The sequence below is a fragment of the Aedes aegypti genome, chromosome 1 (assembly GCF_002204515.2).
Source record: "Aedes aegypti strain LVP_AGWG chromosome 1, AaegL5.0 Primary Assembly, whole genome shotgun sequence".
Lineage (NCBI taxonomy): Eukaryota > Metazoa > Arthropoda > Insecta > Diptera > Culicidae > Aedes > Aedes aegypti.
Window position 1 is genome coordinate 135552400 of NC_035107.1, and position 19187 is coordinate 135571586.

The 19187-nt window shown below is 39.3% G+C and overlaps 2 protein-coding genes across 2 annotated transcripts in view; one reads left to right on the top strand and one right to left on the bottom strand.

The window, feature by feature from the left end:
* The window catches only part of LOC5564049 (anaphase-promoting complex subunit 1), a 64011-nt gene extending 47338 nt beyond the window's left edge, over positions 1–16673 (top strand). Inside the window, exons 5-7 of the mRNA XM_021848188.1 lie at positions 148–3897; positions 15741–16089; positions 16145–16673. Of these exons, the coding sequence (XP_021703880.1) occupies positions 148–3897; positions 15741–16089; positions 16145–16609 (4564 nt within the window). The 3' untranslated portion in view covers positions 16610–16673. The remainder of the gene's footprint in view (positions 1–147; positions 3898–15740; positions 16090–16144) is intronic.
* Positions 16618–18768, bottom strand: LOC5564061. The gene is made up of 3 exons (XM_001648314.2): positions 18032–18768; positions 17779–17976; positions 16618–16960 (listed from the first exon to the last, which is right to left on the bottom strand). Exons 1-3 carry the CDS (start codon positions 18529–18531, stop codon positions 16753–16755), a joined length of 906 nt encoding a protein of 301 aa, XP_001648364.2. The 5' UTR covers positions 18532–18768; the 3' UTR covers positions 16618–16752.
* Between the last annotated feature and the right edge of the window lie 419 nt (positions 18769–19187).

A 19187-nucleotide genomic window follows, 5' to 3' on the forward strand; every position in this document is an offset into this window, starting at 1 on the left:
GGTATTGGCGCACACAGTCTGTACACTGTAATGTAAATTGAACGTATGAAGCCACCCATAAAGTGCTGGGCATTTGTTCGTCCTCCCATATCTTCAGAAGTAAGAAAGATAAATGTTTAAATAGCTTATGTTTTGTTTTCTTTGCAGGGAATTCCCAGAAATGGCGTCGAAAGGCTTCATTCACGTTGATTTGGTTGGTGATACCTATATGTGTTTCTTGCTGCCTCGTTCCGAGAAATTGAGCCTAGTGTGGATTGATGATACATCCAGCAATCTTATTCAAATATCACCAGCAACCGTTGCCGCTCAAATTCCTGCAGTGGATGCGGTTTGTATGAAACGTCTGAATATGATTGCAGTGTTAGCACCTTGCGGGACACTCATGTTGTACTCCGGCCCAACCCAGGTCGGTAAAGTGCACGTGGCCGGTATTCTAAGTAGTTTTGTTACATCAAGTGCCCTGAGTACGTCCTTTGCGGCATCTCAAGGATTTCCACGGCGCAGCAGTTTGCTACCAACGGTTCCACCAGCTCAAGCCGAAACAAGATTCGACGAGGAGCTGCATATGCTCTCTCCTGTTCAACCATTGCACGCTGCTGCTACTTCGTCACGTTTGAGCAACTGCTCGAGCATCCGAGATGGATCGGGAAATCGATTGACGCTGGTATTTAACAATGATAAGATGTTCCGTATATCACTACCGATTATGAGCGAGTCTCAGCTCGTATCACGATGCTTGCTAGCATTGAGAGAAACCCTCCCGAAGCATTTGGCTTTGGAACTTATGATCCGATGGTATGGTACTAAGAATGCGCCTGGTTCAAAAGATTTCGACGGGAACCGAGAATGGGAAATCTTTTCCGGAATGGTATTTCAACAGATGGGTCGACCATTTCCACCTCTTGATAGTAGGCTAAATAAGTCTAACTCCAAATCATCGCTTGACGAACCGAAAAAACGGCGTAAGAGCGAAAACTGCCTTGGTACTGATAATGATTGGCAGTACTTGTTGATGCAAAGTGGAAAAACGAACACCCCAGTCAAAGAAATGGACACAGCTGCTCCAGTTGCATACAGTTCAAACAAACCGTTGTTTGGATATATTCCCAGTATTTTATACGCTTTACATTTGGTGTACGAAGACCTCAAATTGGAACCGATGATGCGGAACGAACTTAAACTGCTATCAGAGTTCCTCTTCGAACTATCATCGGATGTTAAGCTAGAAAAGTTTCAGCTGCATTACTACTTAGACTTCCAGCACTTAGTTGATCTACGCTCTTGTTGTTTCATAAAGGAGGAAGACAGAACAAAGTTTATCAATCCAAATGATACAGATTTTGAAAACATCCCAAAAATCTTTCCCTACATCCACATGCTTATTGCGAATCCCAACAAGCCTGAACTGAGCAACTATCCTTGTATCGAAAGAATTAACAATCGCAGTCGAGACATTATACTTATCATTGCGTATTTGTATCGAGTGAAAGGCCTGACGAAGTGGATTACCAAACAGTTTGAAAAACTTTCGGTAGGTTTGAACCTCAACTTGACGGACGATATCGATCAAATGATGGCCAACGTAATCATCAAATTACTCTTGAAACGCGGATACAATCGGGTAAACATAGAAAAGCTCCCTGTCAGCATTCATTATCTGATCGCACAGTACCTTGAAACGTATCGCAACAAGCCAATCAACATCTATGAGGCAGATGTGTATGAATTGCTCCTCAGACCTGAACTCTATGCTCATGCAACTTTCGACGCCGAAAATCAGACTACTCGGAGTAAAAAGCACACCAGTGGATTGAAGGAAAATTCACTCACGCTTCGTCGAAAGCCGCAACCGGAGGTTATACCGAAGAATGAAGTAAAACAAGAGGAAAACGGAATGGAGAACATCGACACCAAATTGTTACGGTTACGTTTCCCCGATGACCTGAGGATCAACGACGTAAAATCTTTCCTCAATAGCTCACAGCCGGTCACCATTGATATCGTACAAGCGCCCAACGTTTCAGACCATGAGTTCATCGAGGAACAAGAGAAACAGTTGTACGCGTTGTGCATTCGTACGATGGCCCTCCCGGTTGGTCGGGGAATGTTCACATTGAGGGCCAGTCGACCAACCGCCACCCAGACGCTTCCAATTCCCAAGTTGTGTCTAACTGGTAAGGAAATTCATAGAGGTGCGACTATAGAGATACAACAGCTAGAGGTTCCTCCCAATATGAACCTTTGGCCCACATTCCATAACGGTGTCGCTGCGGGTCTACGAATCTGCTCGGATACACCGGACATTGATTCGACCTGGATTACGTACAACAAGCCGAAAGGAGTGGCGGATATTCCGACAGAGCACGCCGGCTTTTTGATGGCACTTGGTCTCAATGGTCATCTGAAGTCGCTTTCGTTCATGAGCATTTATGAATATCTGGTGAAATGTGATGAAATGATCAGTCTAGGACTGTTGCTTGGCATTTCGGCTGCCCATAGAGGTACGATGGACGTCAAAGCCACAAAGTTACTAAGCGTGCATACCGAAGCTTTGTTGCCACCAACTGCAGTAGAATTGGACATTTCGCAAAACATACAGGTTGCTTCATTAATGGGCATCGGACTAGTGTATCAGGGAACGGCCAAACGACACATAGCCGAGGTGCTATTACAAGAAATAGGACGACCTCCTGGCCCGGAGATGGAAAACTACGTAGAGCGAGAATCGTATGCCCTCACTGCTGGTCTAGCCTTGGGATTGGTGACCTTGGAACAAGGCGAGAAATCCACGGCGCTGCGCGATTTGGACATTCCAGACACCTTGCACTACTACATGGTTGGAGGAAACCGACGTCCTCTGGTAGGAGCCCAGAAAGAAAAATATAAACTGCCTTCCTTCCAAATCAAGGAAGGCGATACCGTGAATATCGATGTAACTGCCCCGGGGGCCACCCTTGCTCTCGGATTGATGTATTTCCGCACAGGAAATGAAGCTATCGCCAATTGGATGAAACCTCCGGATACCACCTATCTACTGGATTTCATTCGACCGGATTTGCTGTTGCTCCGAATTGTCGCGAAAAATCTTATCATGTGGCACGAGATAGACGCATCTACCGACTGGGTTTACAGCCAAATTCCGCGTGCGTTATCGGAATTGATCAGGAATCGCCTACCTACCGATCACCAGTCTCAGCCAACCGACCACGAAGCACAGTGTCAAGCTTATTGTAATATTGTGTGCGGGGCAGCCATTTGTATTGGCCTTAAATACGCTGGAACGGCTGATGAACGCGCCTTCACGACATTGCACTTTCTGTTGAAGTACATTCTCGGCCTGAGTGGTCGTCCTTTCGGAGATTTTGCAGGCAAGCAGACGCTTGAAAATTGCACGATCATGATTCTCCTCTCGCTATCTCTGGTGCAGGCTGGAACTGGCGATCTCAGAGTACTACGAGCAATCCGAATGCTACGATCTAGATTTGGTCAGTGTCATGTCACCTATGGATCTCACATGGCTGTACACATGGCTTTGGGATTCCTGTTTCTCGGCGCTGGACGCTACACTCTCTCACGCTCTCCTGAAGCAATCGCCGCATTGATCTGTTCGATCTTTCCGAAGTTCCCCATCCACAGCAATGACAACCGTTATCACCTGCAAGCTTTTCGTCATCTGTATGTACTAGCGATAGAACCGCGGCTGTTTCTCCCACGGGACATTGATACCGGAAAGCTGTGCTTGTGCGAAATGTACTACTTAGAGAAGGGCAAGACCGAACCGGTCAAGGTGCTGGCGCCTTGTATGCTTCCCGAGCTTCACACTCTCAGCAAAGTGTATGTTAAAGATTCCAACTATTGGCACGTGTACTTCGACCAGGAGAATTGGCGTGATTTGGAGTGAGTATTTAACTTTAAGCATATTTACAATTCCATGCATGTTTTATTAACCCTTAATTCAAAAAGCCGGGACAAACCTTAAATTTTCAAGAGGTCACAATTCGGATACCTTTTTAATTAATTAACTTTCAACGCTCCGTCATCGTAATCATCGTTATCATCGAAATTTCATAAGCAATTTTCCTGTTCAAAACTAAAAATTATTCGATGTAAATGTGTTCATTGTGTTTCGGTTGGAGAATAGACTACAGTGAACACATTTTCCTGTAATTTTTCTTAATTTTGAACAAAAAACTGTTTTTGAAAATTCCGAAATCAATTACGGATCCTGCCCCCTTAATCAAATTGAAACAAATTTTATAGTAGGAATCCCTTCTCAGAGAGATGAAAAAAACGGGTACTCGAGGGCATCTTGCCGAACTGCGATTGTTTATCGCAGCTTTTTTGTTTTGGAACTTTCTTTTCATGATAGTTTTTGAACAGTATAGTAATAATTGCTTTTTTGAAGACGTTCAAGATGTTCCTCATTGTGGTTACATTAGGTGGGAAAAGGCCATTTAGCATAGTGGAAATTTAGGCATAATGGTCATTTGTCATAAGCATATATCCTTTCTTCCAAAATATGCTTGTTTTTTGATGAAACAACTTTATGCCAAATGTCTTTTATGCCGGTCCTATAACATTTCCCCGAATACCATAACCCCGAAAACCATCTCTTCAAAAACCAGTACCCCGAATGCAACGTTACCCCGAATGATACATTAGTGCGACACTTTTACGAAAGTTGCAGAACGTTTTTTTTTAAATAGTTTTTAAACAAAATTCGTTTTTTTAAGACTTTTAAGATTAGGTGGTAAAGGGTCATTTGGTATAGTGTAAATTTAAGCATAATGCTCAATTGGCATAAGCATAATAATATCCCTTTTTCCAAAATAAGCTTATTCTTGATGACACAATTTTATGTCAAGTCCTAATGCCAATTGACCCAAGCCCAATAATGTCGTATTAGACAGAGTCTATGAATGGAGAGTTGCGCAAAGAGAACTGGCACCAAGTTCTCCTATCACTAATCATTTAATTATTATGGCCACCTATTTTACTATGTGTGCTTTCCAGTGACTTCACTCAAATGCACTCTCATTTCGAATGTTGTTTTTGACAAAGTCGCAAAGAACGAAATTGAAATTGGTTTGTAATTATAGAGTAATAACAATGAAATGTTTAATAGAGAATTGCAACAACACATACGACAAACAGCATGAACTCAAAACCTTGATCTTTTTCGGTTTCCGCATGACGAGCAACTGAAAAAACAGTTTTTGGTGTTTATCTTTGGGTTGACAATTGTTACCTTTGCCAGATAAAGACAGGGCAAAGTTCATTATGAAGGATCTACGTGATTTTTCACGTAGTTATGACGTTTGGATTATTTTGAGTGTGGTGTTAGGGCGTTTGCATAGTTTAACCCTCTCTTTCCCATGGTAGCACAGGTGATCCACCGATTTTCAACGAACGCGGGCCAAACCGAATTGGTACGAGTAGCTCAATAATAATTGGAATAAATTTATACGCTCATTTGTCTTATCAAACATCGATATAAGTGACCTAAGGGTCAAACTATTGAAAAACAATCAAGTAACTATTGAAAAACAATCATTTTTTTTTATTGTGGTTTTGAATAATATGGCTTATTTGGAACAACTTTTGTTCAAGCACTTTCAAGAAACGCCATTTTGATAGTTAAATTGTCGAACAAAGCTGTGGGAAAGAAAGGGTTAAGGACATATCTCCTTCAGTACCAAAATGGGTCGTCCGATAGATTTTGCTCGCGGTTTCGCGCGTGTTCTCGTCGCTGGAGATTTTTTTTCCCTGCTTCGTGAAGCCCAAGCAGGACAGTTAAGTTTTGCGTCGTCCGATAGATTTTGCTCACGATTTCGCGCGTGTTTGCGTCGCTGGAGATTTTTTTTCCTGTTTTGGAGCGTCTTGCTGGGTAGTGCTTCGTGAAGCCCAAGCAGGACAGTTTGGTTTTGCGTCGTCCGATAGATTTTGCTCACGGTTTCGCGCGTGTTTTTGTCGCCGGAGATTTTTTTTACGCGTATCGTTATTTTATACAATCCGATGACTCTGGAGGGATCGGTTTTGCTTTTTACTGGCTATTGAGCAAAAATATTACTGCACAATCGACAAGCATTTCGCGAAACACTATTTATACTAAAAATAAACTATTGTTTTCTCTTTTGATTGCCAGCATTCAAAAGATTAAATTGAAAACACTTAAACAACAAATGTTTATGGTCTATCGCCAGCTTTCTAGGCGAATCCTGACAATATACCTTCCCCAACCTCCAACTCCGTAGCACTTATGATGGTGTCGCTGAGTCGGTGGCCTCTCATTAAGTAAGTGCTACATCAACATTTCCTTCCCCTATCCCAAGTAACGGTAAAGATGAGCGTGGCCGGGAATAGTGATATTCATGCTTTTAGTATTCTTGTTTATGATTTGAACAAGGTATACTCCCCTGCCTTGTTCCTGAAAGTAGTCAGGATGAGATTATTAAAAAGAAACATGAATGTTGCTAGTATCCGATCTACGAAGTATACCGTAACTACGCTAACGCTAACGCTAACGAGCAACTGAAAAAACAGTGAATTTCTTTTAACCGTTCGCTGCCCCTCTGGGAATTGACCAAAAACAGTCGCATCTGTAGCGTAAATCTAGGTTGAATAACTAATATACAGTTTTCAAACTATCCAATTTTGTATAGTTTATTAAATTTCAGTTGTATTTCAACTATGAAACGGAGTTGGTTTCGATCAATGATACAATGATTTTCAAGCCCGCGGTAGAACTTTGACAGTTGCGGTAGAACTTGGCGGCTACCGCAGAACGAAAATTTTTCAAAGGAACCGCAATATACCGTAACTTAAACCGTAGCAATATTTTTTTATTTCGTGACGATAACAATACTTTTCTCGTCCCAAAACGTGTTTGTTTATTTTGATCGATTGGTTGACGATTTGACGGTTCAATAGGTAGACTTGGTTTCAGTCTTCGCGCAACTCTCCATTCATAGACTATGGGGCTAGGGTAATATGTGAAGAGTTCTTGTTACTGGCAACAATTTCTGAAGATGAATCTATTGTACCTAACAGATGGTTAAAGACTCGGAGTCTGTCAATCTCGAGAATACTCTGGAAGCCATGATAACTGATGAGTAGACCTATTCAAATGTCTGGAAGTTCCTCAGTCAACCAATATTTTGATTTTTCATGTCAAAATGAACTTCTGGTCAAAATTTCAGTCAATTTGGAGAAAATTTAGATGTGCTTCAAATCAATTATGTGTTTTTGGACTATTTTCAAGCTTTGAAAATTCACAACTACTGAACGGAACATTAAAACTTATCGGAAATACCTCTACATAATAGTTTATTCCATTCTACAAACTTTTGTCCAACACGGTTTTATGATTGGAGCAAGTTTAAACATAGTTTGGTTGAGGTTTTGTGCTTCAACTGGTTCTTGAAAATCACTATTTTTAGGGAGTGTTCTCCCCGAAAAACATACCTGTATGAAAGTTTCGGATTTTGAATTTCCAGAACATGATGATTATTTATTTATTTTTAAAACTCAATCCCGTTTAAAGATACCTTTTATCTTACGAAAATAAATTGTAAAAAGTAGATAATTAGGAAGCACATTCGTAAATCCGCTGTGGGTGAGCCAAGAACACCACCGTGAGCTTCAAGGAATGTAAAAAATGAACACGTTAGCACTGCTTTTTCTCAGTCGATGACAAAGTTGTTTTCTGTCACTATCAACGCTTGAAATTTGCTGATTTGTACAGGCCGACTGCGATACAATTCGGATCATTCCTTATCACATCAACATCATGCTGTCTACTGGCGATAGACTATGGATATCACTGATGGGTCAAGTTTAGCCTTAAATTAAGCAAATAAATGGCAATTTATCTGTACGATATTCTTGATAGTGCTGCAAACGGATTGAAACCGTGTGTTGGTCACTAAAACACATTAATAGTGTGGGTAATTGCCACGTGATCACTCATTCTGCATTGTTTGTGATTTGATTGTGATCTAGATCATTGATTGTGATCTAGAGTGCGATGTCGCAGCGGTGATGCGTTGATGGTTGCCAGATCAAAATGATATTGATAGTTCGTAACTGATAATGATAGTTATAGTCCATCAGCCATCAGCTGATATGACAGATATTGTGCAACTCTGGTCGATGATAATGATTGTTTTCAAATCGTTCTGAATAGTCAGTGAATTGCGATCAAAACAATCGTTACTCGGAAAGAAAAATCAATGCTAAATAATTTGTTCAATTCATTCATTCGACGGTACATGTGTTATACACGATTTAACTTTCATCAGATTGGGATGGGTTGTTCGATCTTTGGGCATTTTTTGTAATTTATTTCCTAAAGCAACATGTAAGCTGTTAATGGTTAATGATTTCATAGATTTATTATGTTTGTTTCCCGTTGACTAGGGCCTGGAAAATAAATTCGGATGTGTGTTTTTTTATAGCATACATATTCAACAAAACCATGATTTCTGGGTACTGTGGAGAACAAATATTGATCAATCGATGTTTAAACTTAATTTAATCTTATTGACGTGTTCGAGAAACTTTAACAGAATAAAATTAGCTTTCAATAGGTGGCAATCCCAAGTAACAATGCTAGCTGAATACATGCTTATTCAGCTAAAATTTTGTTTATACAGCTTATTTTCAGCTGAATAAACTGTTATTCAGCTACCAATGTTATCTGGGATAGCAAGTGATTTTGATTTATGAGTATTGAGTTATGATTTTTCAAACCTTAAAATAAGCCTTAAAACACATTTTCAACTTGAAGCATAGTGAAATCTCTATCAAATGAGCTGAAAATTTGACTAGACATTGTTCTTAGAATGAGCATTCAGAATACTGCTTGACAGGAAGGTTTTCAGGTATTTTTTCAAATATGAACAGGTCTACTGATGAGTACTGATAATTTAAGGTGCAATTAAAAATGAAGCAAATGTCAAAAATGAAAAAGCAGTTTCCGCCCTTGAAATCAACAAATCGGAAAAAATAAAAACACAGCCTTTTTATTTTGAAAATAAAACAGCTGTGTTTTTTTATTTTTTTTTCGATTTGTCGATTTTAACGGAGAAACCTGCTTTTCATTTTTGACATTTGCTCCATTTTTACTTGGGCCTTGAGGACTCACGTGGATGCTAACTACCGTCAAACGGGGTGACTTGCAACACTTTTCAGATATCTTTCTTAATAACTTATAAAATAAACGATATTGTCTTTATTTTTCTTCGTCGTAGTTTCAATGTGGACTATTACTCTCAAATATAAGTAAACAAAAAAAAATACTGCAACTCATACTTCAGTGAAAAATATCAAAATGTTGGGTGTTGCAAGTCACCCCATTTACGGGATGATTTGCAATGCTATATAAGTTGAAAGAAAATATTTTTTTTACACATTTTGAGCATTGTAATTTTTGCCTTTCGTTATTCTTAGATGGTCCTGCAAAAGGTACGGTAGTCTGTTGGTCCTCATTACGTGTCTTTTTTTTGGCTGGGTCATCTTTGTACTTTTTTGTACGCTTAGCAACTATTGATGATGAATTCACTGGAATTTGTTGTTGTAAATCTTCGTCGTCACAACCGGGTGGTTTCAGTGAGGATTCAAATCAAGCATCCTTGAGAACGTTGACGAAAGCGTTGGACCAGGAATTTTCAGCTCCAGTTTCTGTTCCTGGCTCCCGGTAGTTTCCTGAGCAGCTGTTGAGGATTCAAAGGATATATTCCGGTTGTACGGAATCCAGAACGCAAACTGCAATTGTCCAATCTTTCAATCGTCTTCTTAAGAAATCCGAAAAACAATTTTTTTGGTACTGTTCCAGAGAATTTCGCCTAATATTCCAAAATAACTCCATTTGTTTTTCAAAAGGTGGAAGAACACTACGTCAAGTGATTGGCAAAGATTCGTGCTATTCGGCGGAAGAAATACAAATCTTATGTTATATTCCTGGCATGTTTGTATTAGTCGCATAGATAGATGACTTGCCAGATTATCACCGATAAGGATTTTTGGAGCTTGGCAATCCTCGGGATCGTGTTTCTTGAAGTGTGGCAGTGCCACTACGGGGGTACCAGAATCCCCGACGCAGTTCCGGCAAACATCACGGAGGTGCTTGTTTTAATGGAATCGAGGATACGCTCCGCATGCTTTGCACCACGCCGAACGATAACCTTCGTACGTCCCGGATCATCCGTGAGGTTAGTTTCGTCGTAGTTGATGATGAGTTCAGGTTTCACATCCTGAATGTTGGTCCGGATGTCATTTTATGTAAACACGGCCCGCATTTACAGCGGAAAATAAAATAAAGTCGACAATAAAAGAAGACCGTGGATAAGTCCATACTCCACTGCACTATGACGTCACGCATCAATTTTGACAGGTACTGGTCCTGTTGTTTACAGTTACTTAGTACTTTTTTCGAATCATTCTTAATTTCGTGAAAGTTTGCTGCTTGGAGAAGTCAAATCCACTGCAGATACCCACGGATCGTATTATTCTATCTTCCTACCGTGGAAAATCGTCACCATCAGCATGCTGGTGATAGAAATGCGAAGATGAAAAAATGATGGAAAAAAACGACTAAGTCCGAAACGTAAACAACAGGACCAGCAGCTGTCAAATAAGTGAGGTTAGGCTCGTCATATGCAGCGCTCTATTGCTAATTCTCTCATACCGAGCAGGTAGAGGAGAGTGCTGCCGTTGGTCCAATCCATATCCATATCGAAGTCCATTGGTGTGCGGTGGTTCATTTTGCCATGTATATGTGTCGTGTGAGGAAACAGCCTACAAAGAGGGTCAAGTGTGTCTCAGTCATCATCCGATACTGACGAAGGATGGATGTATTCCCCAATACACGGTCCTTCGTGCGGCGTCTTCTGGTGGCTAGACGGAGTTTTTTGTTTAGGGGGAATGGGAATCGAACCCATGACCTTCCGCTTACGAAGCAAAAGCGTAACCTCAAGGCTACGGGACCCCCCAACATTTTGTCTTGATTTCACCTAAAAATGCACGAGAAAATCCTTCAAAGATTGTTTCAAAAATACTGCCAAAGTAGTTCACGAATATTTTTTTTTTCATGCATTCCTTCTTAAATTAATCAAATTAATTTCCTGAAACTCCATAGAGATTGCTTCGAAAATTGTCTGAAACATCATCCCGGAGTTTGCTCCAAAAAATCTTCCGGTAATTTTTTCACTGATATCTCCAGATGTTACTCTAGGATATTTCCCAACAGGAATTGTTACTGGAACTCCTTTTGAAATCAAAAGTTCATTGAGAGTTACACTTAGAATTCCTGCAGCGATATGTATGAGGAATTTATCAGAAGACTTTTAAATACTGAAATGCAAAAAAAATCTTAAAAATCCGGATGCATTTTATTCTAGAAATTCTTGAATTTCTCAGAAACTCATTCTAGGATTTGTCCAATAGTTTTTCAATTGTTAGTGGAATGCTTCAAGTTATTTGCGGAATCCAAGAAGTAATAGATTTAAAAATTCCTTCAGGTTTCATATTAATGGAAAGGCTTTTAGAATTATTCGTTGCTAAATCCCAGTAGTAACCGATTAGGCAGCATTAAGTATAAATTCCCAATTCCATAGCGGTCACGTCATCGAAACAATAATTTGAAACAATAATTCTAGACAGAACAATTTGCTACAAAAACATCTTCGGTAAACAATCGGAGTTCTGAAAAACACCCATGTGTCCACGTTGTTTACGTTACCGTAATTCGGGGTTAAATTTCTCACTGGGATGAATTTGACCATTTAAAAAAAATGGTCCTTTTTGAAAACGATATAGTTTCTAATTTTTCACTGCAACTAGTTTTATTCCTTATCTTACAATAACAAGGGATAACAACTCCGAGGATCAAAACAAACTGAGAAGTTCACAATCAGTTCCGCGGTAAACTTTTTCAAACTTCCACATTCTTTTTAAGTTTTAAGAGAACTTCCAAGAGCATATAAAATTTAGAATAAGTTCCTAGTGGGCAATATCGAGCTTTGATTTTTAAAAACACCATATTTAGTAAAATAATATGATCTTCCACTACACGGAACAAAATTCTGTGGCAAAAATAACTATTTTAGCTGACTACGCCCATTCTTGAAATTACCATGGAAATTCAGACCAATTTACTATGTTTATGGTACACCTCACCGCATTACTGTTTCATTTGACAGAAATAATTTACAACAATCTGATTCCGACTACAGACATGGTAAAATCAAGCGCATTTCTGGTCTGCTGCACACTTAAATTATTTCACCGACCTCAGTAAATTTTTTCGCCGAGAACCCAACAGCTGAGAGCTCGGTAAATTTTAACGCCGAATCTCGGTACTTATTTTACCGAGATTTCGGCAATCCGAATTTTTTGCCGAGATCTCGACGAACTTTACCGAGGTTCGGTAAACGTTTACCGAGATCTCGGTAAAAGTTTTACCGAGAATCGTCAAATTATAACCGAGATATCAGCTGTTGGGTTCTCGGCGAAACCGTTTAAGTGTGTGGAAATTGCCGGTGCGAGCGCTTAAGTTAACCCCCTAAAATGGTAGTTTTTATCGCATAATTTTTTTGCGTGTACAGGTCGGACTCGATTATCCGGAGTATCGATTTTTTTTTTCACTCCGGATAATCGAATCCTCCGGATAATCGAATCACTAAGAAATAAATTGAAATCTTAGATAAAAGAACTTATATATTATCTTTTTTTGATGTTTCATTTATATGATGCGGTGGCGTAGCCAGAAATTATTTCTTGGAATAGTAGGGGTCTTTACAAGAAAAAAAAAGTTTGACTAGCATACACAAAAAAACCCCCCTTTTCTTATATACGTTCAAAACTGCAAAACCATTCATATTGTATATTGCAATACCAAATTATCTCAGATTTATGCATAAAAATTGAAAATCAAGGACATCAAAAAACAAATTCCGGATAATCGAGTCTAAAATTCCGGATAATCGAATCCCGGATAATCGAGTCACCGCATAATCGAGTCTCCGGATAATCGAGTCCGACCTTTACATGTAATCGTTATGCACTATGGATCCAACACCAAGGATCTTGAGTTCAAGTCTAGACGTAAGGACGTAAGTATATGCTATTCAGACAAAGCAACTAATATGCCTACGGTTCATAATCCTCTACTAATTACCATTGAGCTGCCACAAAAGTTGGTTATTCAAAAAAATCTTCTATTTTACATTTTATGAAGGCTTATTTTATAGCTAACAACATTCTCTTCAGCGGCATAAGCGAACCGGTTGTGAACCAGAGTTCGAATAATTACTTAAAAAGTTGCTATGAAAGCTGTTCACAGTTTTTAGAAAAGCTAAAGTATACCATTTTATCCGTACTTTTTATTGCTTGGATAGGTAATCTGTTAACCAAAAAGCAAGCCGCTCTGTTATAAAAACCCCTACACCTTCCGGCCACCTTATGTAAGGGTTTATTCGGTCCACTGTGGGCCAATTTTAAATGCATCATCAATTCCTCCTTCCTTTCATCATTGGTCTGCATCCTGACGTGGCAGGCGCAATTGTTGCCTAAAATAGAAGGCACCAGAACTTATACTTATAGTCATCTGGCTGGTTCGTTGTGTAAGTGCAGCTGATCTGGATACTGTGATACTGGAGTAGCAACCACGGGCAGCCAATCGAGGTCAAGCTCAAGCTCTAAATTATTGTACACTCAAAATAATCCAAATGTCATTGTTACGTAAAAACATACATGGTTTTTTTCCATCGCACTTTTCATGTAGCTCTTACGTGAATCATAGGTAGCCCAGAATGCACGCATGAACTTATGAACTTCGTCCATTCCACTGGCGCTACACGTAAGAGCTACGTGGATTTTCCGGTAGCCTTTACGGTAACGTTTCAATAGGACTAGATGGTTTTGCATTAAATTTAACTGTAATAAAGACCAACCTTATTTCTGTTTTTCTTTATTATTGAGATTTGCAGCCCTAGGCTGGTTCATCTCATATGCATAAAAAGAGGGGGAGATTGTTTCGAGAATACATAATTGTTTTTCTCTTATGGCGAATTTCAAACTTGTGCTGTTGTATCGATTTGCGTCTCATATCCGGGTCCTCGCGAGGTCTGTGTCTGTTTGTTTCCGTGTTGCTTTTTCGGCATTCATTGTTGCAGTTGAGGATATCTCTCGGGGCTCCGCGTCCTGCAGATTTTGAAAGTAGGTTCTACAGGTTGCAGAGCTACAGGGGCCGCTGATTTAAGGTTCCGCGTGCTTGGTTGGTGCCTATATTGCGTCATAAATGTTCGCTTGTTTTAAAAATTTAAGCAGCTTGGCTTGTCTTTCTTTATCTCCACTTCGTGCTGTTTGAACACACGCAGTGTCGTGTTCTCTTCGTAAGAGCTCCAGAGTAGGACAACGCGCAATAAAATGTTCGACGGAGTCGTGGGTGTGGCAGGTTTCGCAAGATATTCTGAATCCGTCCCTATTGGCTCCCATATTATGGGAGAGTCTGGTATGTCCCGTGCGTAATCGGGAAAGGACAATTTGGTCCCTCCGTGATGCTAGGTCGTCCCATCGTTCAACATTAGGTTTGATTTTCCTTGCAAAAGTTGTTTGGTCTTGATGCCAACGAAGAGACCATGAGTCCCAGACCACATTCTTAACCCAAAGCCTTACGTCGTCCGCCGGAAACCTTATTTCTAATAGGCTTTGGAAGAAAACTAATTCCCAATTGAAAAATGTAAACATACTTAAAAGATTGTGATGTTTTTATATTTAATCTGAGCATTTCGAATCACGTTTCCCAAATTTTATAACTTTGGTCTGTCTTGTTGTAGCCTTCGCGTGCGATAATTGATAGAGGTTACAAATCAGGTAAAAATTATGAAGTAATGCAGGGATTCTTCGGTATTCAAAGCATATTTACCTTTGGAATCAATCCTACATAGGGTTTAAAGTTCAGCAGCTTCTGAAGTTCTTCAAAAATCAAGCGGTCGCCATCTTAGGATGTGAGCTCAACACCGAATGTACGTACAATATGCAGATGTCAAAATTAACTTAGGCACCCACGTGAATTTCACGTAAGTGCGATACTTAACCACATTACCACAGTAACAATTACCGAGTCACTGTTTGGTGGCTATGAATGGCTTAGTGATCTTTATCTTGGTCAGGTGAAGTGGAGGCATATTGAATTTGGAATGACCTACGTGATTTTTCACGTAGCAATGACGTTTGGATTTTTTTGAGTGTACTGTTTCCAAGCTTTCCAACGGTATTTCTAGGTGAGGTTTTTAACCAACAGAAAAAAAAAACATAATTCATATAAGATTAGCTTGGTTTTTTGGTTCCCATGCTATTTGTATGGAATGAAAAATTGCTGCAAGTCGATTTTCTTAAAGCTATCTCTGAAAACAAGGTTTACATTTACTTACACTGATACTGACACGAATGCCAAATGTTTGATATAGTATTACTAGTAAATAATATTAAAAAAAATCTTACAGGTATTCCATTGAACAGCTCGAAGATTTAATATGCGTATTTACTATTAAATATGTTTCAATTGAAATTGATTCACGAATCTCCGCCGTTTGAAGATTTCAAGGCTTGTCTCGGGATGTTATGAATCAACAAGAAGGGTCTTTTCAGCTACTCATAGATGCATAACTGTCCTATATAGTGTAACTGTGTCAGGTACAAATCATTGACTTATGCAATTTGTTATTTATTTGTTTCAGGAACATTCTAAAGGCAGGTGGCTGCATAGATTTGAAACAGCGGGCCGGCTGCCTGTCTTACCTGGAGGATCCCAATCGTCTCAAATCGATGCTCACTCAAACTCTGACTACCAGCAAATATAACTCGTGGAAAATCGACGAAAACGGTCTGCTCGCCTTTTCGACGGATCAAAGAATCTCGAACATAGCCACCAAGTTCCTGCTCACGGCGGATCACAACGGAATCGACGAAATTGAAGCAATACCCGCCTCTGAACGGAATATCATCCAAATGTTGATGCTGCAAACCTACGACTGCCTCACGCACGATAAAATGCATGGATTGACGATATTCATGGATTTGATGAATGTTAGTCTATGCACAGTTATGTTTGATTGGTTTTTATATGTCCTTTTTATTTCAGTCTATTGTCAATTTCGACTCATCATGCAATGCTTCCGAGCTTTGGCAGTTCCGTATCATTGCAGCTATCATATCCAAACGTAAATCGATTGCCGAATCGGATATGTTAGTTTCACAAGATATGCTACAATCGATGGTCGACCGGGTCAAGTTGCGAATGGAGGACATATTGAAAGACAGTGGCCACTTGATTCGCTCTTATGTGGTCGGTGTAACTGCGGAACGGTCCCTGGTCGATCTGTTGTCTGAACTGTGCAACGAAGGACGAATGCGAATAGCTCGACTGTTAACTTTCTACGATTTACCCATTAGGATTCTCAGCAGTGATGTGCTAGATCGAATCAGTCAGACTGATTACCTACAGTTTGTATGTGGTATGCAGGAACAGTATCCAGAACTTTCCACCTCTACTGTCTGCCATATGGCAGAAGCTTTGGGGCTGAAATCGGTTCTAGAGAAAATCTAAGCAGTAAGTAGGTATAATTTCTTTATTTGTAACGATAAAGCTTATAAGATTGATTTATCCTGAAGCGTTGTTCACAATTCAGTAGATGGTTTATCACAATTTCCTTTATAAGAATTACATTTAGAATGCTGATCACACTTATTCTATTGTGAGAAACTAGCTCTTATCCAATTAGAGCCGGCAACTAACTTGTAACCAAGTTTATCAAATAGCAGTCTCGAGTTTGTGTTCTTGTCCACGATGAATGCGTTCACTATTCCGCCATCTTGCTGGGCAATTCTTTTTGTCATAGCTTTCGCCAAGATCATACCATAGCCCTTTTGACGATGGTTCGGCATTATTTGTAAATGGCTGAAAAAGAGAATATGCAAATAAAATTAATACGTGCTCATTATAGATTAGATGTTATAGTAGGTCTCTCTTTCAAAGGAAGTCTCTAAAAGTATTTCTATCTTAGCAAAATAGTCTTCCGGTAACTCTTCCACTAATTTATCAAAATGTTTCTCTAGGTTCTTTCAACAAGAGTTGTTTCTAGAAAACCTATTCAAATAGGCTGTTATGCCTAGTGGCCTTTGGTGAGTTGATTAATTAAGCCAAATGGTTTTATACCTACTGCTTTTATGCCATTCGGGATAACCTTGCTATGGACACGACAAGTCTAAGGAAGGTCAGTATAACTTATCTACAGTTAACTCTTGATGATTCGATATCGAGTCATGAACCATACTAAACACTTTATTTCATGGTTTCTAAGATGATCCCTTCAAACAGCTTTCCAATGCATTTCTGTTCCATTACTCGATATTTCAATGAATCGGTGATGCCTCATGATGGTTTCTCTGTAGAGTAAGGTGGGACAAAATCTCGTCAGTAACTTATCCAAATCTCAATTGATTTCCATAACATTTGGACTGAATGTCTCTTACTTGAATAGCATTCGAACCACCGTGACATTTATAATTTTTGTTTTGAATTAAGGTAGAAATCTTTAAAAGAAACTCTTGTCCCACTCGAACTTGTGTCCCATTTTACTCTAATTCCTATCGTAATTTAGCTATTCATGATGAAAAATCTGCCTTATTCCAATTTCAATAGACTTCTTGAAAATTCGTATAGTTCAGATGACGATGTAAGTAAGAATTGTTTTGTCTGAAATGTGTAGAACTTACCCAACGCCTGCAAACTCGTTTTTCAACACCCATCCTACAATCTCGCCGCTGTCTTTGTTGAACAGTCCAAGTCCTCCGTTCAGTTTGATTAGCAGCTCAATGTACTTTTCAGAGTTTGGATAACGGTGAGGCCACAGCTCGTTCATCAAAGTTGAATGAGACGGTTCAAGTTCCCTCATAATCACATCTTTCGGTATCCTACAAATAGATTTACATTAGAAGTTTAGAACAAAGCTAAACATTTAACACTTACTCATAACTTTGCAGCAACGCTTCCTCATTTGTCATCATGTAATATGAACAATCCGATAGTATATCCGGTGTACAATTGACCTTGTCCAAAATGCGGTTCAGAATATCCAAATGTTGGTCACTTACGGCGGCAAATACTGGATTGCATCTATAGTCAATGTAACTCGACTCGGTCAAATACTTCAACAGCTGGCTCGGTTCTTCCTGTAGCGTTTGGAAATAAATCGTCGGATCTTCTTCACCTGTTATTGCTATAAAAGTTCCGGTTTCTTTCGGATTTCCACATCGCGGAGTGTAGAACTTTAAATATGCTCTCGCAGAAAGGCAGCGCTCTTCCACATGGGTTTGCTTTAATTGATCGTCCCATGTTAATTGATTTTTAACGATAAAGTAGAACGGCAATTCGATCGGGCATTTTTTAAAGTACAAGTCCTCCAGAATGACAAGTTCCTGCCGAGAAAGTGGCCGTAAAATATCTTCTGCTTGCTCGATATCGGCCATTGTTTGAACTTGCAATGCGGTAGCTGAAATACGACTAGTGACTGTCGCTAGGACAATAATGGTCAAGTATGTACTGTTATCAACTATAGCTTGTTGAGCGATGTCAATCAAGCTTGTTCTTTATCTGTTTCGCTTTATGAATGATGATTTAGCAAGCATAGCCAACAAAGGGATAGTTTGCAGACAGATATAAATCGCTATGGGAGATAACTGAGTATGATAAGTTGTAGTTATATGTGTTATTAAGTAAATACTAAATAAAAATAAAAAGTGCGAAATAACTAATTTTTTTATAGCTAGGGTAACCAATATATTTTAGACCCCCTGGGCCATTTTCCTGCTAATTTCCCAGTTTAAATCGAAAGACCAACTCAATTCGCATGCCATTTGGAAAGATATAGGACTATTCCGCACTTGCATCAACCGTTTGTACATAGAAAATGTGTTTATTTTATCTGAAATTAATTTAATTTAATAGGTTTTTCCATGCAACCGTTATAACACGTTACACGCAGAAATTGAAGCCGTCAGAAATTTTCCAAATGTAAACAAAAACTTTTTTCAAATTTCTGAACTAAAAGCGAAGAATTTCTTCGGTTTTCCATTGTCAATCGATTGATTAGACTATGGGCAAGCATATTATACAACCAGTGTCG